Consider the following 18,776-nt stretch of genomic DNA (forward strand, 5'->3'; position numbering starts at 1 on the left):
GACACGTTCACCAAGCCGTTACCACGACCACGCTTCCAGAAGCTCAGGACCATGATGTCACTCGGTCCCGCTCGAGGGGGAGTGTTGAGTTCGGTCGTATCGGATGCTTCGGACGACGCCACGTAGTACGAGCGCGACCATTTGACAGAGGCACGAGAAAAGAGACGTCGAGTGTCACTCGACGTCTAGATACCAATGTTTCACTTTATCATTCTCCTTACAACGCTAATATACGTATCGCGTCAGTTTTACCTTATAAACTTCATAGATATCGAACGAACATCTCAGTCCCAAAATATAGACTGAGATGTGAGTTGTTACTTTCGAACTTACTTTAGAGCGCGTACTGATTCAAACGAGTAGATATTGTCCCTATCTACTAGGTACTGTACATGGACTAAGAGTCCCAAAATATAGACTGAGATATATTGTCCCTATCTACTAGCTCCCTCCTGATCCGCTCGCCTCGAACCTCTAAAAGAAACACAGCGGATATGACAAAGAGGAAAACATAATGCATGTGAGAGGAGCACCAGAGGCTCTATATTATTTTGAGGGCAGTGGGATCCACTGGCACGATAACATGCTTGAGGGCTCTTCTAGGAGCATGGCGTGCCACGGACAACCAGAGCCAACCCTTCAACGAGGCCTATGAGGGTACTCCAGAGGATGGGAGGGAGACTCTCTCAACGAGGCTATGAGGGTACTCTGGTGACTCTGGAGGATTTGAGGGAGACCCTCCTAGGAGAGGGTTATCTCAGAGATGTGTTATGTCCTACCACAAAACCGGGTCTGACAGACCATGGGAAGCACTAAAAAGTGCTGCCAAGGGTGACAAGGGCCGTCTTCCAGCATGCACCTATGCCACCATCTTACGTCGAATTTCATTTTCTATTGCATAAATTCGAACTGTGTCATCTGCACAACCAGTTTTGCCAGACCGGTTGGCAAAAACTGACTTCTGCCAGCAACACTAAAAGTTGAGCGACTGAATTTCGATTCGGAAGGTTTTTCCACCAAGAAAGGTCGGCCGCTTGCAGGCCGTCAGCGAATGGAGCTACTGAAGGCTACTGACTGATTATAGACCTGCAGGTCATCCGAGAGTTTTTCGACATCATTGTGTTCCGTTTCCAATGCTTTACCATGCCAAGTGCGATCCTGACCATGAATCTTGAATTGAATTGAATTCATGGTAAGGATCGCATCTTTGCCATTGGCTACCTGCGTAACAAGGAGAAGCGTCACCTAAGGCATTTTCGCTCTCTCAGTCGGTTTATTTCCTCTTGTTTGACATGGACAACTTCACTGTGGAGCGGATGGCGAAATAACACGCAATACTAACGCGCGATGGTATATAATAGTGACTCACAACGGAGGGATCACGCCGACGAACCTGACGCACGTGGAAAAATGCATCGTCACTGTGACGGTCTGACCAACATGCGCGAAGATTCTGGAGTTCTGCCAGGTTTTGTTCTGCCGTGGACCAGACCTATTGGCAAAACCCTCGAGTTCTGAATCTGCCAACAACGCAGTCACCCCCCAGTAGGTAATCATCGGTTTCACCATTTAAACCGCTTCGTTTTTGAACAATCGCCTGTGCCCCATTTCTCTCGTCAGGTTTCTTACACCTTGTCGATACCTTGCTTCGTTGAAATACAAATCGATTTTGTTGCACTATGTTTGCCCGTGCACCTTTTTGGAAATTGCCGCCGGCATCGACTATTCTTGTAAACAATCAGACGCGTTTTGCCAACTATGCGCGTGTTGCCTATCGTTCACTGGCATACTCGACAATGGGCAGCACAGAGCCCACGACGCCACACGAGGAGCATCAATATCTCTCCCTCGTCCGCCGTGTCATAGACATAGGCGAAGTTCGCCCAGATCGCACTGGCACGGGCACCCTCTCTATCTTTGCACCCCCCTCTTTCCGTTTCTCTCTCGCAGATAGCACGCTCCCGCTCCTCACAACAAAACGCACGTTCCTACGCGCCATCGTAGAAGAACTTCTCTGGTTTATCCGAGGCAGCACGGACGCCCGAGTGCTCTCGCAGAAGGGCATCAAAATATGGGACGGAAACGGAAGCAAAGAATTTCTTGAGAAGCGCGGTTTGGGACACAGACGGGAGGGTGATCTTGGCCCCGTGTATGGGTTTCAATGGAGACATTTTGGCGCAAACTACGTCGATTGTGACACAGACTACACCGATCAGGGCGTCGATCAGCTGAAGGAGTGTATTAGGAAGATCAGAGACGATCCAACTGATCGACGAATAATCTTGAGCGCATGGAATCCAGCAGGTGGGTTTACTTCGGTTTGTTGGTCCTACGCGCGCTGATCTCATACCTCAGCTATGCCGCTCATGGCCCTTCCACCATGCCATATGATGTGCCAATTCTACGTGCATCTCCCCGTTACACCCGATGCTCCTAAACGCCTATCATGTCTTATGTACCAACGCTCAGCCGACCTTGGGCTCGGCATCCCTTTCAACATCGCGTCTTACGCGCTCCTAACGCATATGGTTGCGCACGTTACGGGGACCATACCCCACGAGCTTATCATCCAACTTGGAGATGCACATGTTTACCGCGACCATGTTGATGCCCTCGAAATACAACTCAAACGCGAACCAAGATCATTTCCAAAAGTTAAATTCAGAAGGGACATAACTGACATTGACGGATTCGATTCGGAAGACATTGTGGTTGAAGGGTACGATCCTCACCCAACGATAGCGATGAAGATGAGTGTGTAGATGTAAAACTGTAGAATGCGTTACCCTACTGCTACTGAATTATGATACCAAGTTATTTGTCGAAAAAAGATTTTTGCAGGAATGGTTAATGAATTAATGACGGCCTGGAGCCGAAGGCAATCCTCTGCGCTACTCCGCGTTCGTCGTGCGCGTTTCATGAATCTTAAGTCAGACGAGTATGTCAAAGTGAAATGACAAGCGCCCTGTCAGGTACCTCGAAACGGAGAGCATCCACTTGATATTGTTTGTAATAAAACGAACGTCAACAGATGTCAGACACGCATGCGAGAAACAGCAGGAAAACTGATGTACGCAGAGAAAGAATAATATAGACCCTTGCAAGCAATTAGATCGATAAAACACGCAATCAAGATTAATGCGGTACACATGAGATATAGGAAACATCGAAACATCCATGGTAAAGTAACATTACGAGGCAGCAAGCTGAGCAGCAGTGGGGACAACAGGACGAGCGCGGCGGATGCACCAGAATACGAGGCAAAAAATGCTCCAGCAACCGTAGTTTTCTTCTGGAGTAGGTTGTTGTTTTGTCGTCTGCACCTGAGTCTGAGTCTGAGGCCGTGACATCGAACGTGGCTGCGCTGTAGGCTGAGTTATCGTTGAAGATGACTGACCAGTTTGAGTGTTAATCTTCACAGGCGGACGTTCTACGTAGATCCTCTGGAGATTCGGTAATGTGTGTAGCAGAACGAGGGACACCTGATGCAGTGCTTACACTTTTTTCCCCTCCAGATGCGACTGTTACGGGCTGCGGGCCAGTGTATTGTGCAAAGAAACTGTGCTTGGGACGTGGTTGCAGCGCGGTGGACTCATTTGCTGGCAAGTGGCGTCGAGAAGGGACAGTAATAGTGTTCCAGAAGCGCTGAGTGGGGGATAGATTGTGATTCCGGGAACGACGATAGGGTCCTGAAGATGGTGCCGAAGGATGATAGGGCTGGTCAGTCTGTTCACCATCAATACTAGTGTTCTAGTATGCACGACAAAACACAAGATTTACCTGAAAGCAATCACCGTATGAAGTATCCGACTCGTCGTCGGTGAACACATCGCTCCTTGATTGAGGATTTGTAACATCGACCTGTGTTAGTTCCGTGAGTAATGGAAGGAAGGCGGTCCGATGAGAGAGTACTGACGTCGAGGCAAGATGGTGTTGGTGACTGGGGTTGAGTTTCCTACTGTATAGCTTGTCAACTTGCAGTATGGGCGTGCAAACACTTACTGTAAGCTCAGGGACCATGTCTTTTACCACCCACAGGGTGAGTTTTTTGTCAAGTCCGCTACTTGCTAGGTATCTCCCATCTCGAGAGAATGCTACGCAGCGAAGAGTTTGGCGGTCAATGAATGACTGACGGAGTAATGGTTCATAGGACTCTGTGTCCCATAGTTGTGCAACACCTGGCTGGCCCACGCAGGCCAGTACATTGTGTTTGGGTGAAAGCGCGATAGAATTCACCAAATCGTCGTGCTCGAAGCGATGAAGTTCGATACCTGAATTACTGTCGAAAACACGCACAAATTTGTCTGAAGCGGCGTAAACTTTTTTGCTTTCCGACGACCACAACAACGACGTAACACTGGCCCCCAGTTCTTCGATGGGGCCGAGAACGAGCTCGCCTGTTTTTGTATCCCAAATGCAGATCGTCTCATTCAACCCGCCTGATGCGATTTTGTCGCCTGAAGGTGAATACACAAGAACATTCACCCAACGCTGCCCCGTCTTGATCGGGCCCATCTCGGTTTGTCCACTGTCTAATTTTCGGATTAGGATTGTCCCATCTCTGGACCCACTTGCAATATGGTCTCCGTTGGGTGACCACGACAGTGACCTTACTTCCCGGCTATGACCCGTCCAAACGTCTTCAATCATCTTTCCACTGTCGGTGTCCCACCGCTGAACGCTTCCGTCCATCCTTCCACACGCAACTGTCCTTCCGTCCGGTGAAAGTGCTAATGCATGTATGCAGCCTCCCTTGCCTGTCCATGGTTGTCCGACAAGAAGCCCCGTGTCGCAGTCCCACTTGCGCATCGTGCCGTCCCACGAGCCACTCACGATGTGGATATTGTCGTGCAAGAAGACAAAAGCCCAAACATAGTCCTCGTGGCCTACAAATTCTTGCTTCGGAGCTGAATTTTCGGTTTGAGTTGGGTCCTGAGCTTCTTCAGTAGCCGGCAGCGCAGGGACTTCAGAATCAGAAGTCATAGCTTCCTCGATGATAGGCGTCGCAAGGAATTCGGGAGACATAGCTCGTTACTGTGAGGCTTCTTTGCGCTTTGTCTGGCTGACTCGGTTCATGATCAAAAAGGACGGGAACAGTTGACCAGAACTTACTGCTTGTTCTACTTGTTCCTTGTTGGTAGCAAGCAAACAACGAGGATGGGTCTTATGTGCATGGCAAGCATGGATTCCATGAGGCAGCGCTAATGGTTGATTCCTAACAGGTATGGTAATTCACTCAATTCAAATCATGCTAGCGTGGCGAACATAATGAAACGTAAGTTATGCCTTGGCTTAACGTTTCGATCTCGATCTGATTGTCTGCTTTACACAACGTTATGACGCTTTTAGTATCTATCGCGAAAACAGAACTTGAATGATATTTAATTATTTTCATTCGTCTATAGTCTGTCTATCGTGACAGGCTCAAGCTCTTCAGACACTGGATTTCGGTGCTACATGCTAAGTTCAACGCCCTCACGCAATTCAGACACTCAACTACTACATTCATCGTCAATCGTGTCTTCCGACATGAGGTGTTAGGTCAGTGTCGTGCAACTCTGTTCTTACCCACAAACCATCAGTGCACCTTACAAGCGATCATCTCTGGCTGGGAGGCAACAGATCGGGGAATACGAATTGAAGTCTAAATTGGGTGTGCATATCGTGAAGGTATAATCTCGAAGTCTGAAATATGGAAGTCTGCTTTGATCAACAAGGTGGGAGGACGTACGGAATCGATCATATGCCAATATGCACGAACACTATGCGCTGGGCCAAGGGAATGTCCCGATCACTGGCCAACAACTGCACCGCTCGGTGCAGCGCTCGCGCAGCTCGTTTGGAATTCATCGTGCCATCCCCGCACAAGTTTGTGTAAAACGCCTTGACTAAACGCTGCACAGTGGGATCATCGACCTTCCATAACGTCCCAACAACGCTCTTGACCCCGGCAAATTGCAAGCCAGCCGCCAGGTGTATCACTTCGTCCGGCGTTGCAGGGACACCAACTGCGGTTTCACAGGCAGAAAGAAATGCAAATTGATGCCGAGAAAGATCCATTTGAGCGATATCGAGGAGCGAAAGCGGCTGGTCGCGCATAAGAAAGACCGGAAGGGTTCGTCAAATCTCTGCGTCCCGTGACACGCGAGATGGAACCACGTATTGTCTTGCAATGTGCACAGTGCTGTCGATTTTGTGGCATCCACGCTGGTTATCTTGGAGAATGAAACGGTCGGGGGAGGGGGTAAGAGTGTCCGCACCAATTCCAGCTCAGGTTCTACAGCATCCAAAGTGAATAAGACACCGGCTGGGTGATTCTGACCAATGGCGACAAAGGGCACCGACAAGGACTTGTCATGATTTGCGCGAGCCTTGATCAGCGCGGTGAGCGATGGAGTGTATGAGGAGATGTAGTGCCGTGAAAGTGACTCTCCATCTTTCCTATATTCGCCAGCAGCGTGCAATGGCAAGAAATTAAAGACAGACGTGGGGCACCACCATATGCGAGAACCTCGCCGCGCAATTGCACCAAGATTTTCGACCACCGGGCGGACGACGACGTCCCACAGCTTTCTCAAAGCTACCATCAGCGCTCGTTGGTTCCCTTTAGGACCGGCGTCCTTGGGAACTGCCTCTCGGAATGCGATCTCCAATTCGGCGAGTTTCTGAAAATTGGTAGGGAGTTGAATGCTGGTGGGAGGTTGCTCATGAGGGACAATGATAGCATCGCAAGACGATTCGCTCGCGATGAGCATGATGATGGGCCCATCACGACCTGCGTCTTGAAGATCGGAAAACAAGGGGGGAAGGAGGAAGCGGGAGAAGCCCTCGATCTTCCGGATCTCTTCTACAGTTCCATTCCAGTCCTCCACTAGACGTCTGTACCGGATTTCGTCTGCTTCTACGTCAACTCTAGGGGTGTCTTCTGAATGATCTGCAGGAGTTTTATCCAGGAGGGAGCTGAGGTCTCTGAATCTTTTCATCAGAATCACTGCATGATCGCCGTGAGTCTGGAGGCTATCAAGAGGCGTCCGGAGGCGTGCCATCTGGGTCCAGATGATAGTTCTGCCTTGCTCCAGCAGCTCAACAGCGCGAGGCACATCGCCACTGCGAAGGGCACACGATGCAGCGTCGACAGCAAGTGTCCTTGGGAATTCCTTCATGGCTTTATGACGAGACAACACTGAGGCCGTCACAGACATGTAAGCGTCCAGTAGTTGCATAGACATCGTATATGCCTCCAGTTGAGTGCCATGTGAATATTCACTAGCATGGCGCGCCCAATGCAGACTCGCCCGCAGGCGGGGTAGCAAGCCTGCAGAGACAACATTTGCTGCTGCCTTGAGATGATGCATGGCAACATTGAGACTGTCTGTATTTTCGACTGCGCCGGTGGCGTCAAGACTTGAACGATGGGATAATAGATAGACCCTAGCTAGGGACTGCTGAAGTACTAATTGATGAGGATCATGTTGCGTCAGGAGAGTCAATGCACAGCGCAGGTTCTCTCGTGACTCCTCGAGGTCTTCTCTATTCGATTGGTGCTCAAAGCGGGTGAAAAGTTGAGTGGCGAGGTTGTTTAATGACTTGGACCGACCTATGTGACCGATCGGGCGCAAATCTAGGGCTTCCCTATTAAGTGTGATAGCCTCATCCAAGTCTTCGTCCTTGTTTCGGTGCTCAAAGCGGAAGGAGAGTTGAATTGCGAGATTGCTTAATGATTTAGACCGATCTGTGTGACCGACTGGGACCAAAGCCAGCGCTTCCCTGTCAAGTGTAATAGCCTCATCCAAGTCTTCGTCCTTGCCTCGGTGTGCAAAGCGGGAGGAGAGGTCATTCGCGAGGTTGTTTAATGACATGGACCGATCTGTGTGACTGATTGGGCGCAAAGCCAGTGCTTCCCTGTGAAGTGCGATAGCTTCATCCAAGTCTTCGTTGCTACCTCGGTGCTCAAAGCGGGAGGAGACTTGATTGGCGAGTTCATCTAATGACATGGACCGACCTGTGTGACCGACTGGGCGCAAAGCCAGCGCTTCCCTGAGAAGTCCGATAGCCTGATCCAAATCTTTGTCATTGCCTCGGTGCTCAAAGCGAGACGAGAGTTCAACCGCGAGGTTGTTTAATGATATAGACCGATCTGTGTGCCCGGTCGGGCGCAAAGCCAGTGCTTCCCTGTTAAGTGCAATAGCCTCATCCAAGTCTTCGTCCCTGCCTCGATGCACAAAGCGGGAGAAGAGTCCACTCGCAAGGTTGTTTAATGACATGGACCGATCTGTGTGATCGACCGAGAGTAAAGTCAGCGCTTCCCTGTTAAGTGCGATAGCTTGATCCAAGTCTTCGTTGTTGCCTCGGTGCTCGAAGCGGGAGGAGAGGTGGTTGGCGAGGTCATCTAATGACTTGGACCGCTCTGTGTGACCGACCGGGCGCAAAACCAGCGCGTCCCTGAGAAGTGTGATAGCCTGATTCAAGTCTTCATCGTTGCCTTGGTGCTCAAAGCGAGACGAGAGTTGATGTGCGAGGTAGTATAATGACATGGACCGATCTATATGACCGACCGGGCACAAAGTCAGCGCTTCCGTTTGAAGTGTGATAGCCTCATCCAAGTCTTTGTCATTGCCTCGGTGGTCAAAGCGGGAGGAGAGTTCAACTGAAAGGTCGCTTAATGACGCAGACCGATCTGTGTGACCGACTGGGCGTAAAGCCAGCGCTTCCCTCTGAAGTGCGATGGCCTGCTCCAAGTCTTCGTCGTTGCCTTGGTGCTCGAAGCGGGAGGAGAGTCGATTTGCGAGGTTGTTTAATGACAAAAACCAATCTGCGTGACCAACCAGGCGTAAGGCCAGCGCTTCCCTCTGAAGTGTGATAGCCTCATCCAAGTCTTCGTAGTTCCCTCGGTCCTCAAAGCGGCAGGAGAGTTCAACGGCGAGGTCGCTTAATGACGCAGACCGATCTGTGTGACCGACCGGGCGTAAACCCAACGCCTCCCTGTGAAATGTGATAGCCTCATCTAAGTCTTCGTCGTTCCCTCGGTGGTCAAAGCAGTAGGAGAGGAGAGCCGCGAGGTCGCTTAATGACGCAGACCGATCTGCGTGACCTACCGGGCGTAAAGCCAACACTTCCCTGTCAAGTGTGATAGCCTGATCCAAGTCTTCATCCTTGCCTCGGTGGTAAAAGTGGGAGGAGAGTCGACTAGCGAGGTTGTTTAATGACTGAGACCGATCAATGTGACTGACCGGGTGCAAACCCAGCGCTTCCGTCTGAAGTGTGATAGCCTCATCCAAGTCTTTGTCATTGCCTCGACGCTCGAAGCGAGTTTCCAGCATTCCAGCCAGATCGTCTAGCAATTGCCCTCGGCAGGCATGCCCGGTGTTGTAGTATCTCAGTGCATCATAATGAAGGGATATCACTTCATCTAAGGCACCGGGTTCATCTCTCTGCAAACACCACTTTGTTTGATCAGCCAGTTGATTCGGCGATAACGGAAACATCGATGTGGTGGGCTGCTCCTGTTCAAGATCATTTCCCTTAATCCTTCCAGCAGAATGCAGAGTCCGAATTTCCATTGTGATCAAAGCTGCTCTGTAAATGTGGCTGTTGGCCTGGCAGGCTTTGAGAACTTCGCTCAGCAACTCTTCAGCTGCATCAGCATCCGCTTCAAATCCCCGTTTCGCGAACCGCGAGAGCAATGCGATGGCAAGATGGAGCTGGCTGACACCTCGGTCCGGATGATCAGTTGCACACAAGTCGAGGGCCCGTTGAAAAAGAGAGATGGGGATGTCGAGGTCGAGGTATCTTCCGTCAGCTTGGCAACTAACAAACTTTGCCGTGGCCAGATTGAACAGCGCTGCGGGGTGGTAGGGATGATCCATGGGGCACAGATCCAAGGCTCGTTCAAAGTGCTCTATGGATTGTTCGAGATTCCCGCTACTCTGGATCCTGCAGTATTGTGCGAGAAGACGATGTCCGGCATCTGTCTCCAGTGCTAACACATTCATATCGCAGCATGTAACCTGCACGTTACAGCTGTCAGCACCAGAATGCCACACTGTATTTATCACTCACTGGAGTAAGGGGACGAAGAACTGCGGCGTCGATTTGATCAGAAAGTCGCTGCTCCACTCTCATGAACAGCGAAGTGCAAGACGATGCGACTTCCTCCTGCTTTGGCTGAAAGATAATGGCTGTGATGTTCGTTAGCATCTGTCAGGCGTTTTTTTTGCAATACATGATACTGACGATGCGATTTTTCGCTGCGGTCCAGTAATTCTTCGACCGAGATCTCAAATGTGCGCAGGAGTTCTCCATGACAGACCATGGGACCCAATTCGAATGATGCATACACGCTGACCCAAACCTTAGAAGATGGATCGCACGGCCTGGAGCCTCCCTCAATGCCTGCAGAACAGGCGGGGTTAAGGAAGACTTACAGAAGGATGCGCTCGTGCCACTCCATGACAGCCTGGTCTACTATTACAGATCCATTGCTTGTCTGGCATTCAGCGCCGTCAGTCTTGACCACGACATGGAAGCCAGCGGGGATTTGTCGGAAACCAAGAGTGAGATCAGTTGCGCGAATGGCTTGAGGGAAATTGTGAATATGAGCCGAGCGGAAACAGATATCACAAACCAGTGATAACGACTTGTTGTTCTCCACTGAGTTGTGGGTCCTGGGTGAATTCTCGATAGCTTGGCTCCTCACTAAAGCAAGCGCGTTGTCAGGCATGTGGAAGATCGATGCTTCATCTACTTACTGGTCCTGTTTTTGCCTGAAAATGCAATTAAGACCATGCACGTACTATCTAACACACTGACGTACGATCGTGGACGTTTGGAACTCTTCGTCTTGTTGTGCTGATGGCTGCCTGACAACTTACGCTTACGTTTTCTACCTTTCAAGGGCTCGGTACTGGTAGCGGAATTCTCTACCAGAGGAGTTGGGGAAGATTCAGGCGAAGACGCTGAAGAAAAGTCTGAGTCTGGTTCTGATGAGCTTGAAGACTCGAAGGTGACACGTCGACGACGGACCATTATGGCTGATGGATGATTCGAACTAACCCTTGAGAGTAAGATGTGTGCTGGAAGTCTCGAAACACTGCAGTACCTGTAAGGTCGTTCGACGTGAACATTTACCACAGCATGAACATGGCATCCGCACGTGACACCGTGCAGTGCTGATGCAGTCACCAGACTCGGATAGAAGTGACTTCGCAGAATCCAGCCATAGTCTCATTTACAGTGAGCATCAGATTTGTACAGCAGAGGCACGTCGTAGTCTGTCGTAGTGTGCGATGTTGATTAGAGCAGTCGAAATGAGACTGAAGTATACATTACATAATCGTAAGTAAGAGAAGGGATCGCAAGGCTGAAGAGGAGCAGGAGTACACCGCCAAACGGCCGTAACCTAATAAGAACATTTGATACAAATATTATGACGACCTGTGAGAGACCTCCGGGGCGACACCGGGCAGACACGTGTGATATGTTAGCTTGGTTTGAATGTGGTATGTCTGCCACCGGTTGTCCATGAGACGTTTAGTCAAACGTCTGCCAGATGTTTGGAATATATCCGAGCTTGGGTCCAAGCGGCCACTGTAGAACACCGCGCTAGGAGCATAGGTCACACACAGCGATCTAGACATTTGTGCGGTGTTTGCCTAGATGTTTGTCACATATATTGTTTAGGTCGAGCATTGGTTTACTATACACGAGTTAAAATCTACTATAGCTGCTCAATGACAAAGATATCTGTTTGCCGTTTCTTGTAAATGTTGTCCCTAAGCGTGATGTAATGACTCGGCCTGCTTGAACTTGCTCGTCTATATTATTCCTGTAGACGTCATAATTCCATTCTATGCAATCAACAAGCTTGACAGTAAGAACGGGTATCTGATATATATACACTATATACGAGGACAAAAAATATGTAGCACTCGAAAATCAAAGCTCAGCTACAAGTGAGTACGGAAAACATTCAGCGGCTAGTCTTTGAAACTCGGTCCATATACCAGCTCTGATAGTATCATGGTCGGTGATCAATGCAGGTGAATCCTCTGGATCCTCAGTGAGTGTCCACGACTCAATAAACGCTCCTTCCAGACTGATTCTTGAATTCCAAAGGGGCCAAGAGCCGTGAGGGAAGTCAGGATAAGCTGCAAGATATGCCATCCAGAACGCGTCACGACCCCATGTCCATTCAGGTGTGCGTGTGTCGACAACAACGTGAACCAGCCAAGATTCGAGCTTATATAAGAGTGTGACCCAACACCTTGCAGTGAAAGGATCGAAGTCTGACGGAAGAGGGAAGAAGGATGGCTAGAGAATACAGTGTGTGAGTAGGGTGTACTGTAATTGATGGAATTAGTAGACGCACCATTCGCAGCCTTGGTTGTAGGCTAGATATCATCAAAGGAGCAGCATCAAGAATCGGCACCACATAGCCAGCAAATTCAGAGGGAACGTTAATAGTGATTTCCAGCGGCTATAAGCTATTTTGAGTTCCAAGAAAACAATAATAGCAATGCAGCCACTTACGATCCGGGTTGCTGTTTGAAATACATGCGGTACACTTCCATGAAAAAGAACAGATAATGCAAGAGGTTTCAGTCCAACACCATCATCTTTTTGGATGGCGTCAATGTACACCATTGCTGACATTTTGTATGGTGGTTTGTATAGGGCAGAAACGGGCAGAAATCAGGAGAGATGAGATGCCTTCAGGCTGTGGTGAGAACGAATGCGTATTCACGTGACTTTCATTCTGATAATTGTGTCAAAGTCCTCGCAGTTGCCTCATTGTCACGGTCTTGCTGCCTGACGCTCCCTCAAATATTGCCACATGCTCACGACCCATAGCTTCAATCAACTCTGCAAGACTACTACTATGGGTTCCCGCATTTACCTTCCTCGTGCAAAACATTGGATCACATTAAATCCTAGCGGTAATATCTTTTTTCCTTCATGTTTCTACCATTACTTACTACAATTTCTACAGAGTATTCTTACAACAAGAGCAATAATCGGATCAGTTGTCTCGTGTGTCCCCTTCAACGAGGCATTCATCTATCCATGCGACCTTGTGACATCCATCCCCACTCCTCGAGCGCATCACACAAGAGGCATATGAAGATCAAGTGTAATCAACGACTGCACAGCTCTACCGCACGGTCTGACCCACCTCCCTCTCCAATCACAGCTGATGAAGATCAACCATCATTTCCCCCACTTCTTGACTCAGGAACACAGTCAATGGATACACCACCCACCCACTCCCTCCCTCTCGCACACAGCCCGTCTTCACCATCTTTTGGCGGTCATGAGCCAATATCTGACCAACTCTATTGTTCTGTGGACCAGCGAGAGAAAGATCCTTCACGCACTGTGGAGCTGGAGGAACCGGAGAGCGAGGCAGAGGAGAATGATGAAGTTGCCCCCTTATCCATGCTCTTGGGTGACGGTTGGTCTCAAACACCTTTCGTTGATGACCTGGACCTTTACAGTGAATATCTTGCTGCCTGCGAACACGCCGATGACCCTTTGGGGCCAATGCGACTTCATTTCAGTGACGAGGAGATTGGTGTTCACACAGACGATTACGAGCTCAACTCTACCGATGACATGCAGGAAGATGAAGATCCCCTTGGGCTTCTGTCAGGTACATGGATCATCTCGCCCTTGTTAAGCCCGTCATTAAATTCTTCACAGATAATGCTTCGTCCTCACTACATGCTAGTGCAACCTATCCATGGCCATCTTTACCGGTAAGTTTAACTTATTATTGATATTGCAGTTAAATGATGGCGCCATTGGTTAGATGTACATCACGGACTTATTGTTCAGTTCACCTCGTCTCCGTTTTTCTGATGCTCAGAAACGGGCAGTGATCACATGGGCGAAGGCACTTGGCGCTCCCAATGTCCCCACCCTTTATGGCTTGAAGAAATGCCATGATCGCATTTGTAACCAAGTCGGAAACCCGACTGAGAAGGTGAACACCAATTCTGGCAATATTTTCTATCTCAATTCAATCGCAAAAGCGATCGCAAAGGTATTTAGTTCTCTTACCTCTTCATCCATGGCGAGCTCAAAGATATTGGGTCAGGACTACGCCAATCCTCTCACACGCATGTGTATGCAGGATTATCCCGAAGATGGTCAAGGCAGTATGTCCCAGGCTCATCATGGCGAGAAGATGCTCAACCTTCCAGACGGCCTTGCTGTGCCGTCGGTTCGAGTTTGCAAGAAAATATACTTCACTGGCGAGCTTCTTCAACAATCGTCGCAGAGTTACTTCATCCCCAAACGATTTTTTCAAGCTTATCTCCCTGATGGAGATGCTGCGCATCCGGAGCCGGTGATACTTGCCATAGGCAATCCAGTGGCATTGACTGCGGTATGGAACTTGGCCTTATGCTACCTTTCTATACTAATTATACTAGGCCGGTTTCATTGTTGATCCCGAACAAATTATTGTTGAGGTATCAACATTTGCTCGCACCTTTGAAGAAATTGAAGAGCGTGAATTTGAATGCGGCTTTACGGGTAAGAATGTCATTGATGAGCGATGCAACTGAATTTGATTATTTGTTAGAGTCCTCCCGATCGTATGCACAGCACATGCCCAATCCTCTTCGCAAGAAGTCAGGAGGGCGTCTTGTTCTGTCGGTGCCACTCATCATCTTCATTGATGATGTATCCGGAAATGTCTCGAAACAATGGAACAAACATCACGTTGTTTATATGTCAAATGCTGCGATGCCACGTCAGATGCTTGAAAAGGAGTTTTGCGTCAGGTTTGTGTCTTCGTCACCCCATGCATCACCTCTCGAACTCGCAAAGGGTGTCAAGGATTCAATAATGTTTGTTATTTGCCTCTCTTTGCCTCGACACTCATACTAACATGATGCCAAGTACCGCTGCTGAACAGGGCGTTATAGCATGGGATTGCAAGTATGAAGAAGAAATCATGCTTGTTCCTTATGGCCTCTTCAAGGCTGGCGATAACCCGATGCAGGCAGAAGAGTGCAGTCACGGTGGTCTCAAGTGCAACCTGTTTTGTAGAACCTGCTATGTCGGTGGGACGATGGTCGAAAAATCAACAGACGAAGGATACTTGAAAATCTTCGAGGTTACTTTTTTCTTGTTTTATTCGTTATTTCACTTAATCTTATACTATACCGTAGTCAGGGAGGCTGCGTGAGCCTGATGACACTCACAAACATATTTATGATCAAATCGTGCTATCGAAGCTCTCCAGAGGGACTGAAAAGGTGAAGAATGCAGTCACATCTTCAGGGATACGTGATGCGGCCTCTGCGTCAATTGTCAATCATCTCTTAGTACTCGGCAAATCTTTGCGCAAATGGGAAGCCAGAAAACCTGCCCTCAAAGAAGATGAAGTTCGTGCAACACTGGAAAAGGAATTCGAAGACCTCCTTTGTGGTCGACCGCTCGAGGAGTTCATCAACCCCCTGTTGGGAATGCCCGGAGTTAACATTCACAGAGATACACCGACAGAAATATTGCATACTGTTCTTCTTGGCATCGTCAAATACTTCTGGGGCCAGACCGTCTTCATCCTCGAGAAGGCTCATCTACTCGACACCTTTCGGACTCGCCTCGAGTCCATCTCCACAAATGGTCTACATGCACCAACTCTCGGCGCGGAGTACATTTGTCACTACAAGGGAAGCTTAATTGGCAAGCACTTCAAGTCTCTTGCACAGGTAATGCCATATATTATCTACGATCTTGTCCCGAAAACAGTGCTTAACGGCTGGACGGTTATCGGCGAGGTGGTGGTGTTATTATGGCACACGAAAATTGATGATTTGGAAACTTATTTGGTACGCTTTCAATGCAAATCTCCATTTTCCAGAGCACTGACCTTCAGTGAAGGCACAGCTCTCATGCGCCATTGAAGACTTTCTGACAATCAGTGCACAATGCGCCCCAAGTATTCTCATTAGCAAGGCAAAATTCCACTTTCTCCTACATATCCCAATGTACATTCGTCGATTTGGACCTGCGATTCTCTTTTCCACAGAACACTTTGAATCCTTTAACCACGTCTTTCGTCTCACATGCATTCACAGCAATCGTCAAGCTCCGAGTCGTGACACTTGCAATATGTTTGCTTCGCACGACATCGTCAAGCATGTTGTAACTGGCGGTTTCTGGTTTGATGCTGTGCAGAAGAAATGGGTTCGCGCTGGTGATGCTGTGCGGCAGTATATTGCTGATCATCCAGAACAGCGCCATTTATTGGGGCTGAACACCGCAAATGCAAAAGCTGCAGGTTTGTGAAGCTACCTATAAGTTATATTGTCTTTTTCACTCACTTCCTCCGGACGCAGGCTCAGTCAGACTTCCTGTACCCGCGAACAAGGGAAAAGTAGTGACTGTCCCATGGAGCCAGACTCAATCACACAAAATTTACGCCGATCCCCAAAATGCATCAAAACATCTGTCTTCCTCAAGTTCCCGCTGTAGAGACTCATGCCTCTCATGGCATGATATGGCAGTATCCACTAGGGAGTACACAGCACGACTTGCAGCAATCACTCTGTATGCTACCTGCAGCTATTCCTATATGAGGCGCAGCTTTCCCGCACAACGCGCGCCATGCGCGCACCATTCCCGCGCTTTGCGATGTATACACCCGCGCGCTTTCCCGCGCTTGAGCGCCCTATAGCGCCAGCCATCCAGAAGCATCCATCCACTGTCCACCAAGCTCTCTAGTGCGTATATTCCCATTTCTCTTATTTACATATCGTTCCACCTCTATTTTTACCATGGACCCTTACTTACATATATCTTTACATACCTTACTCGGTAGCGAGTCGGCTCCGCATGACAGCGCTTAGGCGCCATATAAGCACCAGCATCACGGACCACGAGGATACTGACTTTACCTCCCACTTACCCACTTACCACCTAGAGAATATAGTTGCAATCTATTCTTTGACACCTCGCGCTCGTATCTCTTGTTATTCATCTAATCACCACTTAAGCAAACTCACACTTACTCTCACTTGTCTCCGCTCACGCGCGCGCGCTTCCCGCGCCTCGCGCGTACCTTCGCTTTCCCGCGCCTCGCGCGTACCTGCGCGCTTTCTCGCGCTTCACATTGGCCGACCAGTAGCGCCTTCAGCGCCTACTTCTAGAACCTTGCTGCACTCGCTTCCCCTTTAGGGTCGAACGCACTTGTCTTCTCAAGAATAGCAGACTAGGCAACGCGCGACCTCACAACATTATAGATACAGTTTGGAGCATTTGTTTGCTCCTCGCAGTATTGTTGTTTCTACACCGCTTCGTAATTGCTGATTCGATTGTTGCAACAAATGGAGACACTGTCGCTGTGGGCGGGCATGTCATCCTGTCGGATGAGGCAGAAACTGTAAGTTGTTATTTAGCTGCTAGCAATTTTTCATTCTCACAAATCAAATATTAGCTACGCATCGGGAAGATCATTGAGATCCTGGCTCCCGACAGCAATCACATGTATGCAAGTCATGTTGCGATCCAGTCTCTTCAGTTTTTACCCACAGTCGACCCAACTCTTCGGGTTCCTCGCATGCAAACTATTACCAACCAAGAAGTTAAGTCGCCAGAGGTGAGAGCCTTAACCAGTGATACAAATTTATGTTTATTGATTGATGCTTGAAGCAAATCCTTTGCGCCGTTAATATTCAACATGACTGTGCTTCGTCACAATGTGTCGAAACACGATCCATACGTGCTCGCCAGGAACGAGAACAGACAACTCGAACAAAACAGATCATCAAGCACAAGGAAACAAACATGTTCCTATTAAATGTCCACTCCCTTCACAACTATGACATGATCGCCAAGGTCATCCCGCTCGATCTCCGCCTCGCACTTACTGTTCCACTTGTCACTGCTGGTGACAGCAAACAAATTCGTCTTAACGCTGCAAACCACGTCCGTCAGAAGAAGACCGGTGGAACCACCATTGTCAGCGCTGGAGCAGAGTGTCAACTTGCTCCTGCATTTGATCGTAGTACAGGCCAGGCCACAAAGAGAAAGGGAGAGGCTCAGACTCGGAAGAAAGCGACAACCGTGACAGCAGCCTCAGCTGCTGAGCCTCCCCACTTTGCTTCTGCATCAGCTGAGGCAGCTTCAGGTGCACATGTGGTTGCTGCAGCCTCTCCTGCCGTTCAGCTGCCACGACCATTACATTTCAACAGCACTGCTCCCCCTGGACCCATCTTTCAATCTCCACAACCACTGCAATTCCACGCTTATTCTCAGGCGAATCCTTATCAAGCCGGAACTTTCACTGCGCTGCCACCGCATCAATACCAACCCTTCCAATCTCCCGCGCATCCTCATCCTCCTGCGAGTATGGGTGTTCCACTGCCATATCCTTACTATCCGTCTGGTGTTCAGTTCAATCAGTTCCGACCTCCAGGCCCTGTCCAGCAACATCTGGGATCATCGGGCAACTTTTTATTCAATGATAGCAGGCGTCATGATTCCACAGGAGGCGGTGTCATGCATGGTATGTGATTCATACCATGTCAGATATATATAGAGAGTGATAAGGAAGATATGAGAGACTGTCTAGCCCTCTGTCACTGAGTTACCTTTCTATTTTTCCTTTATTTCATTGTCTTGTATTTTATTTCTCACTTTTCAGATTTATTTTACCTTGTATTTTTATGAGCATGTGACCTTCTGTTTATTTCTCATTATTTATTTTTATTTGGCTACTTTCAGCCACAGATTTGTTTGTCAAAGTTTTGTATCTCTATTTATTT

The 18,776-nt window shown here is 48.8% G+C and overlaps 5 protein-coding genes across 5 annotated transcripts; 2 read left to right on the top strand and 3 right to left on the bottom strand.

The window, feature by feature from the left end:
• Positions 1 to 1,796: 1,796 nt before the first annotated feature.
• On the top strand, positions 1,797 to 2,762 carry HD556DRAFT_1240516 (thymidylate synthase/dCMP hydroxymethylase domain-containing protein; the record flags this gene model as incomplete). Its single annotated transcript, XM_041298118.1, has 2 exons — positions 1,797 to 2,304; positions 2,356 to 2,762. The coding sequence occupies 2 exons, from the start codon at positions 1,797 to 1,799 to the stop codon at positions 2,760 to 2,762; spliced, it is 915 nt and encodes a 304-aa protein (XP_041158399.1).
• Positions 2,763 to 3,324: 562 nt separating this feature from the next.
• On the bottom strand, positions 3,325 to 5,275 carry HD556DRAFT_644778 (WD40-repeat-containing domain protein). Its single transcript, XM_041311170.1, has 4 exons — positions 3,917 to 5,275; positions 3,781 to 3,861; positions 3,499 to 3,726; positions 3,325 to 3,443 (listed from the first exon to the last, which is right to left on the bottom strand). Exons 1-3 carry the CDS (start codon positions 5,023 to 5,025, stop codon positions 3,525 to 3,527), a joined length of 1,392 nt encoding a protein of 463 aa, XP_041158400.1. The 5' UTR covers positions 5,026 to 5,275; the 3' UTR covers positions 3,325 to 3,443; positions 3,499 to 3,524.
• A 432-nt stretch (positions 5,276 to 5,707) lies between these two features.
• Positions 5,708 to 9,992, bottom strand: HD556DRAFT_1520162 (uncharacterized protein; the record flags this gene model as incomplete). Its single annotated transcript, XM_041309148.1, has 8 exons — positions 5,708 to 6,087; positions 6,231 to 7,384; positions 7,496 to 8,894; positions 8,919 to 8,947; positions 8,972 to 9,157; positions 9,188 to 9,206; positions 9,231 to 9,247; positions 9,299 to 9,992. The coding sequence occupies 8 exons, from the start codon at positions 9,990 to 9,992 to the stop codon at positions 5,740 to 5,742; spliced, it is 3,846 nt and encodes a 1,281-aa protein (XP_041158401.1). The 3' UTR covers positions 5,708 to 5,739.
• Positions 9,993 to 11,934: 1,942 nt separating this feature from the next.
• Positions 11,935 to 12,651, bottom strand: HD556DRAFT_1445231 (uncharacterized protein; the record flags this gene model as incomplete). Its single annotated transcript, XM_041306901.1, has 3 exons — positions 11,935 to 12,309; positions 12,368 to 12,475; positions 12,529 to 12,651. The coding sequence occupies 3 exons, from the start codon at positions 12,649 to 12,651 to the stop codon at positions 11,935 to 11,937; spliced, it is 606 nt and encodes a 201-aa protein (XP_041158402.1).
• A 1,156-nt stretch (positions 12,652 to 13,807) lies between these two features.
• Positions 13,808 to 17,814, top strand: HD556DRAFT_1240460 (uncharacterized protein; the record flags this gene model as incomplete). The annotated part of the gene is made up of 10 exons (XM_041298111.1): positions 13,808 to 14,041; positions 14,096 to 14,386; positions 14,433 to 14,535; positions 14,585 to 14,852; positions 14,905 to 15,121; positions 15,177 to 15,839; positions 15,892 to 16,295; positions 17,218 to 17,392; positions 17,447 to 17,608; positions 17,662 to 17,814. Coding segments are annotated over 10 exons (2,670 nt in total), but the record flags the coding sequence as incomplete, so codon positions are not given.
• Positions 17,815 to 18,776: the final 962 nt, after the last annotated feature.

This window comes from Suillus plorans (assembly GCF_016647745.1).
Source record: "Suillus plorans strain S12 chromosome Unknown HD556scaffold_42, whole genome shotgun sequence".
Classification (NCBI taxonomy): Eukaryota; Fungi; Basidiomycota; class Agaricomycetes; order Boletales; family Suillaceae; genus Suillus; species Suillus plorans.

Coding starts and splice junctions, on each gene's coding strand:
- HD556DRAFT_644778 (XM_041311170.1), bottom strand. CDS start 5,025: ATGTCTCCCGAATTCCTTGCGACGCCTATCATCGAGGAAGCTATGACT. Junction 3,862..3,916: donor CAACACCATCTTGCCTCGAC/GTCAGTACTCTC, acceptor GAACTAACACAG/GTCGATGTTACAAATCCTCA. Junction 3,727..3,780: donor CATACGGTGATTGCTTTCAG/GTAAATCTTGTG, acceptor GATGGTGAACAG/ACTGACCAGCCCTATCATCC.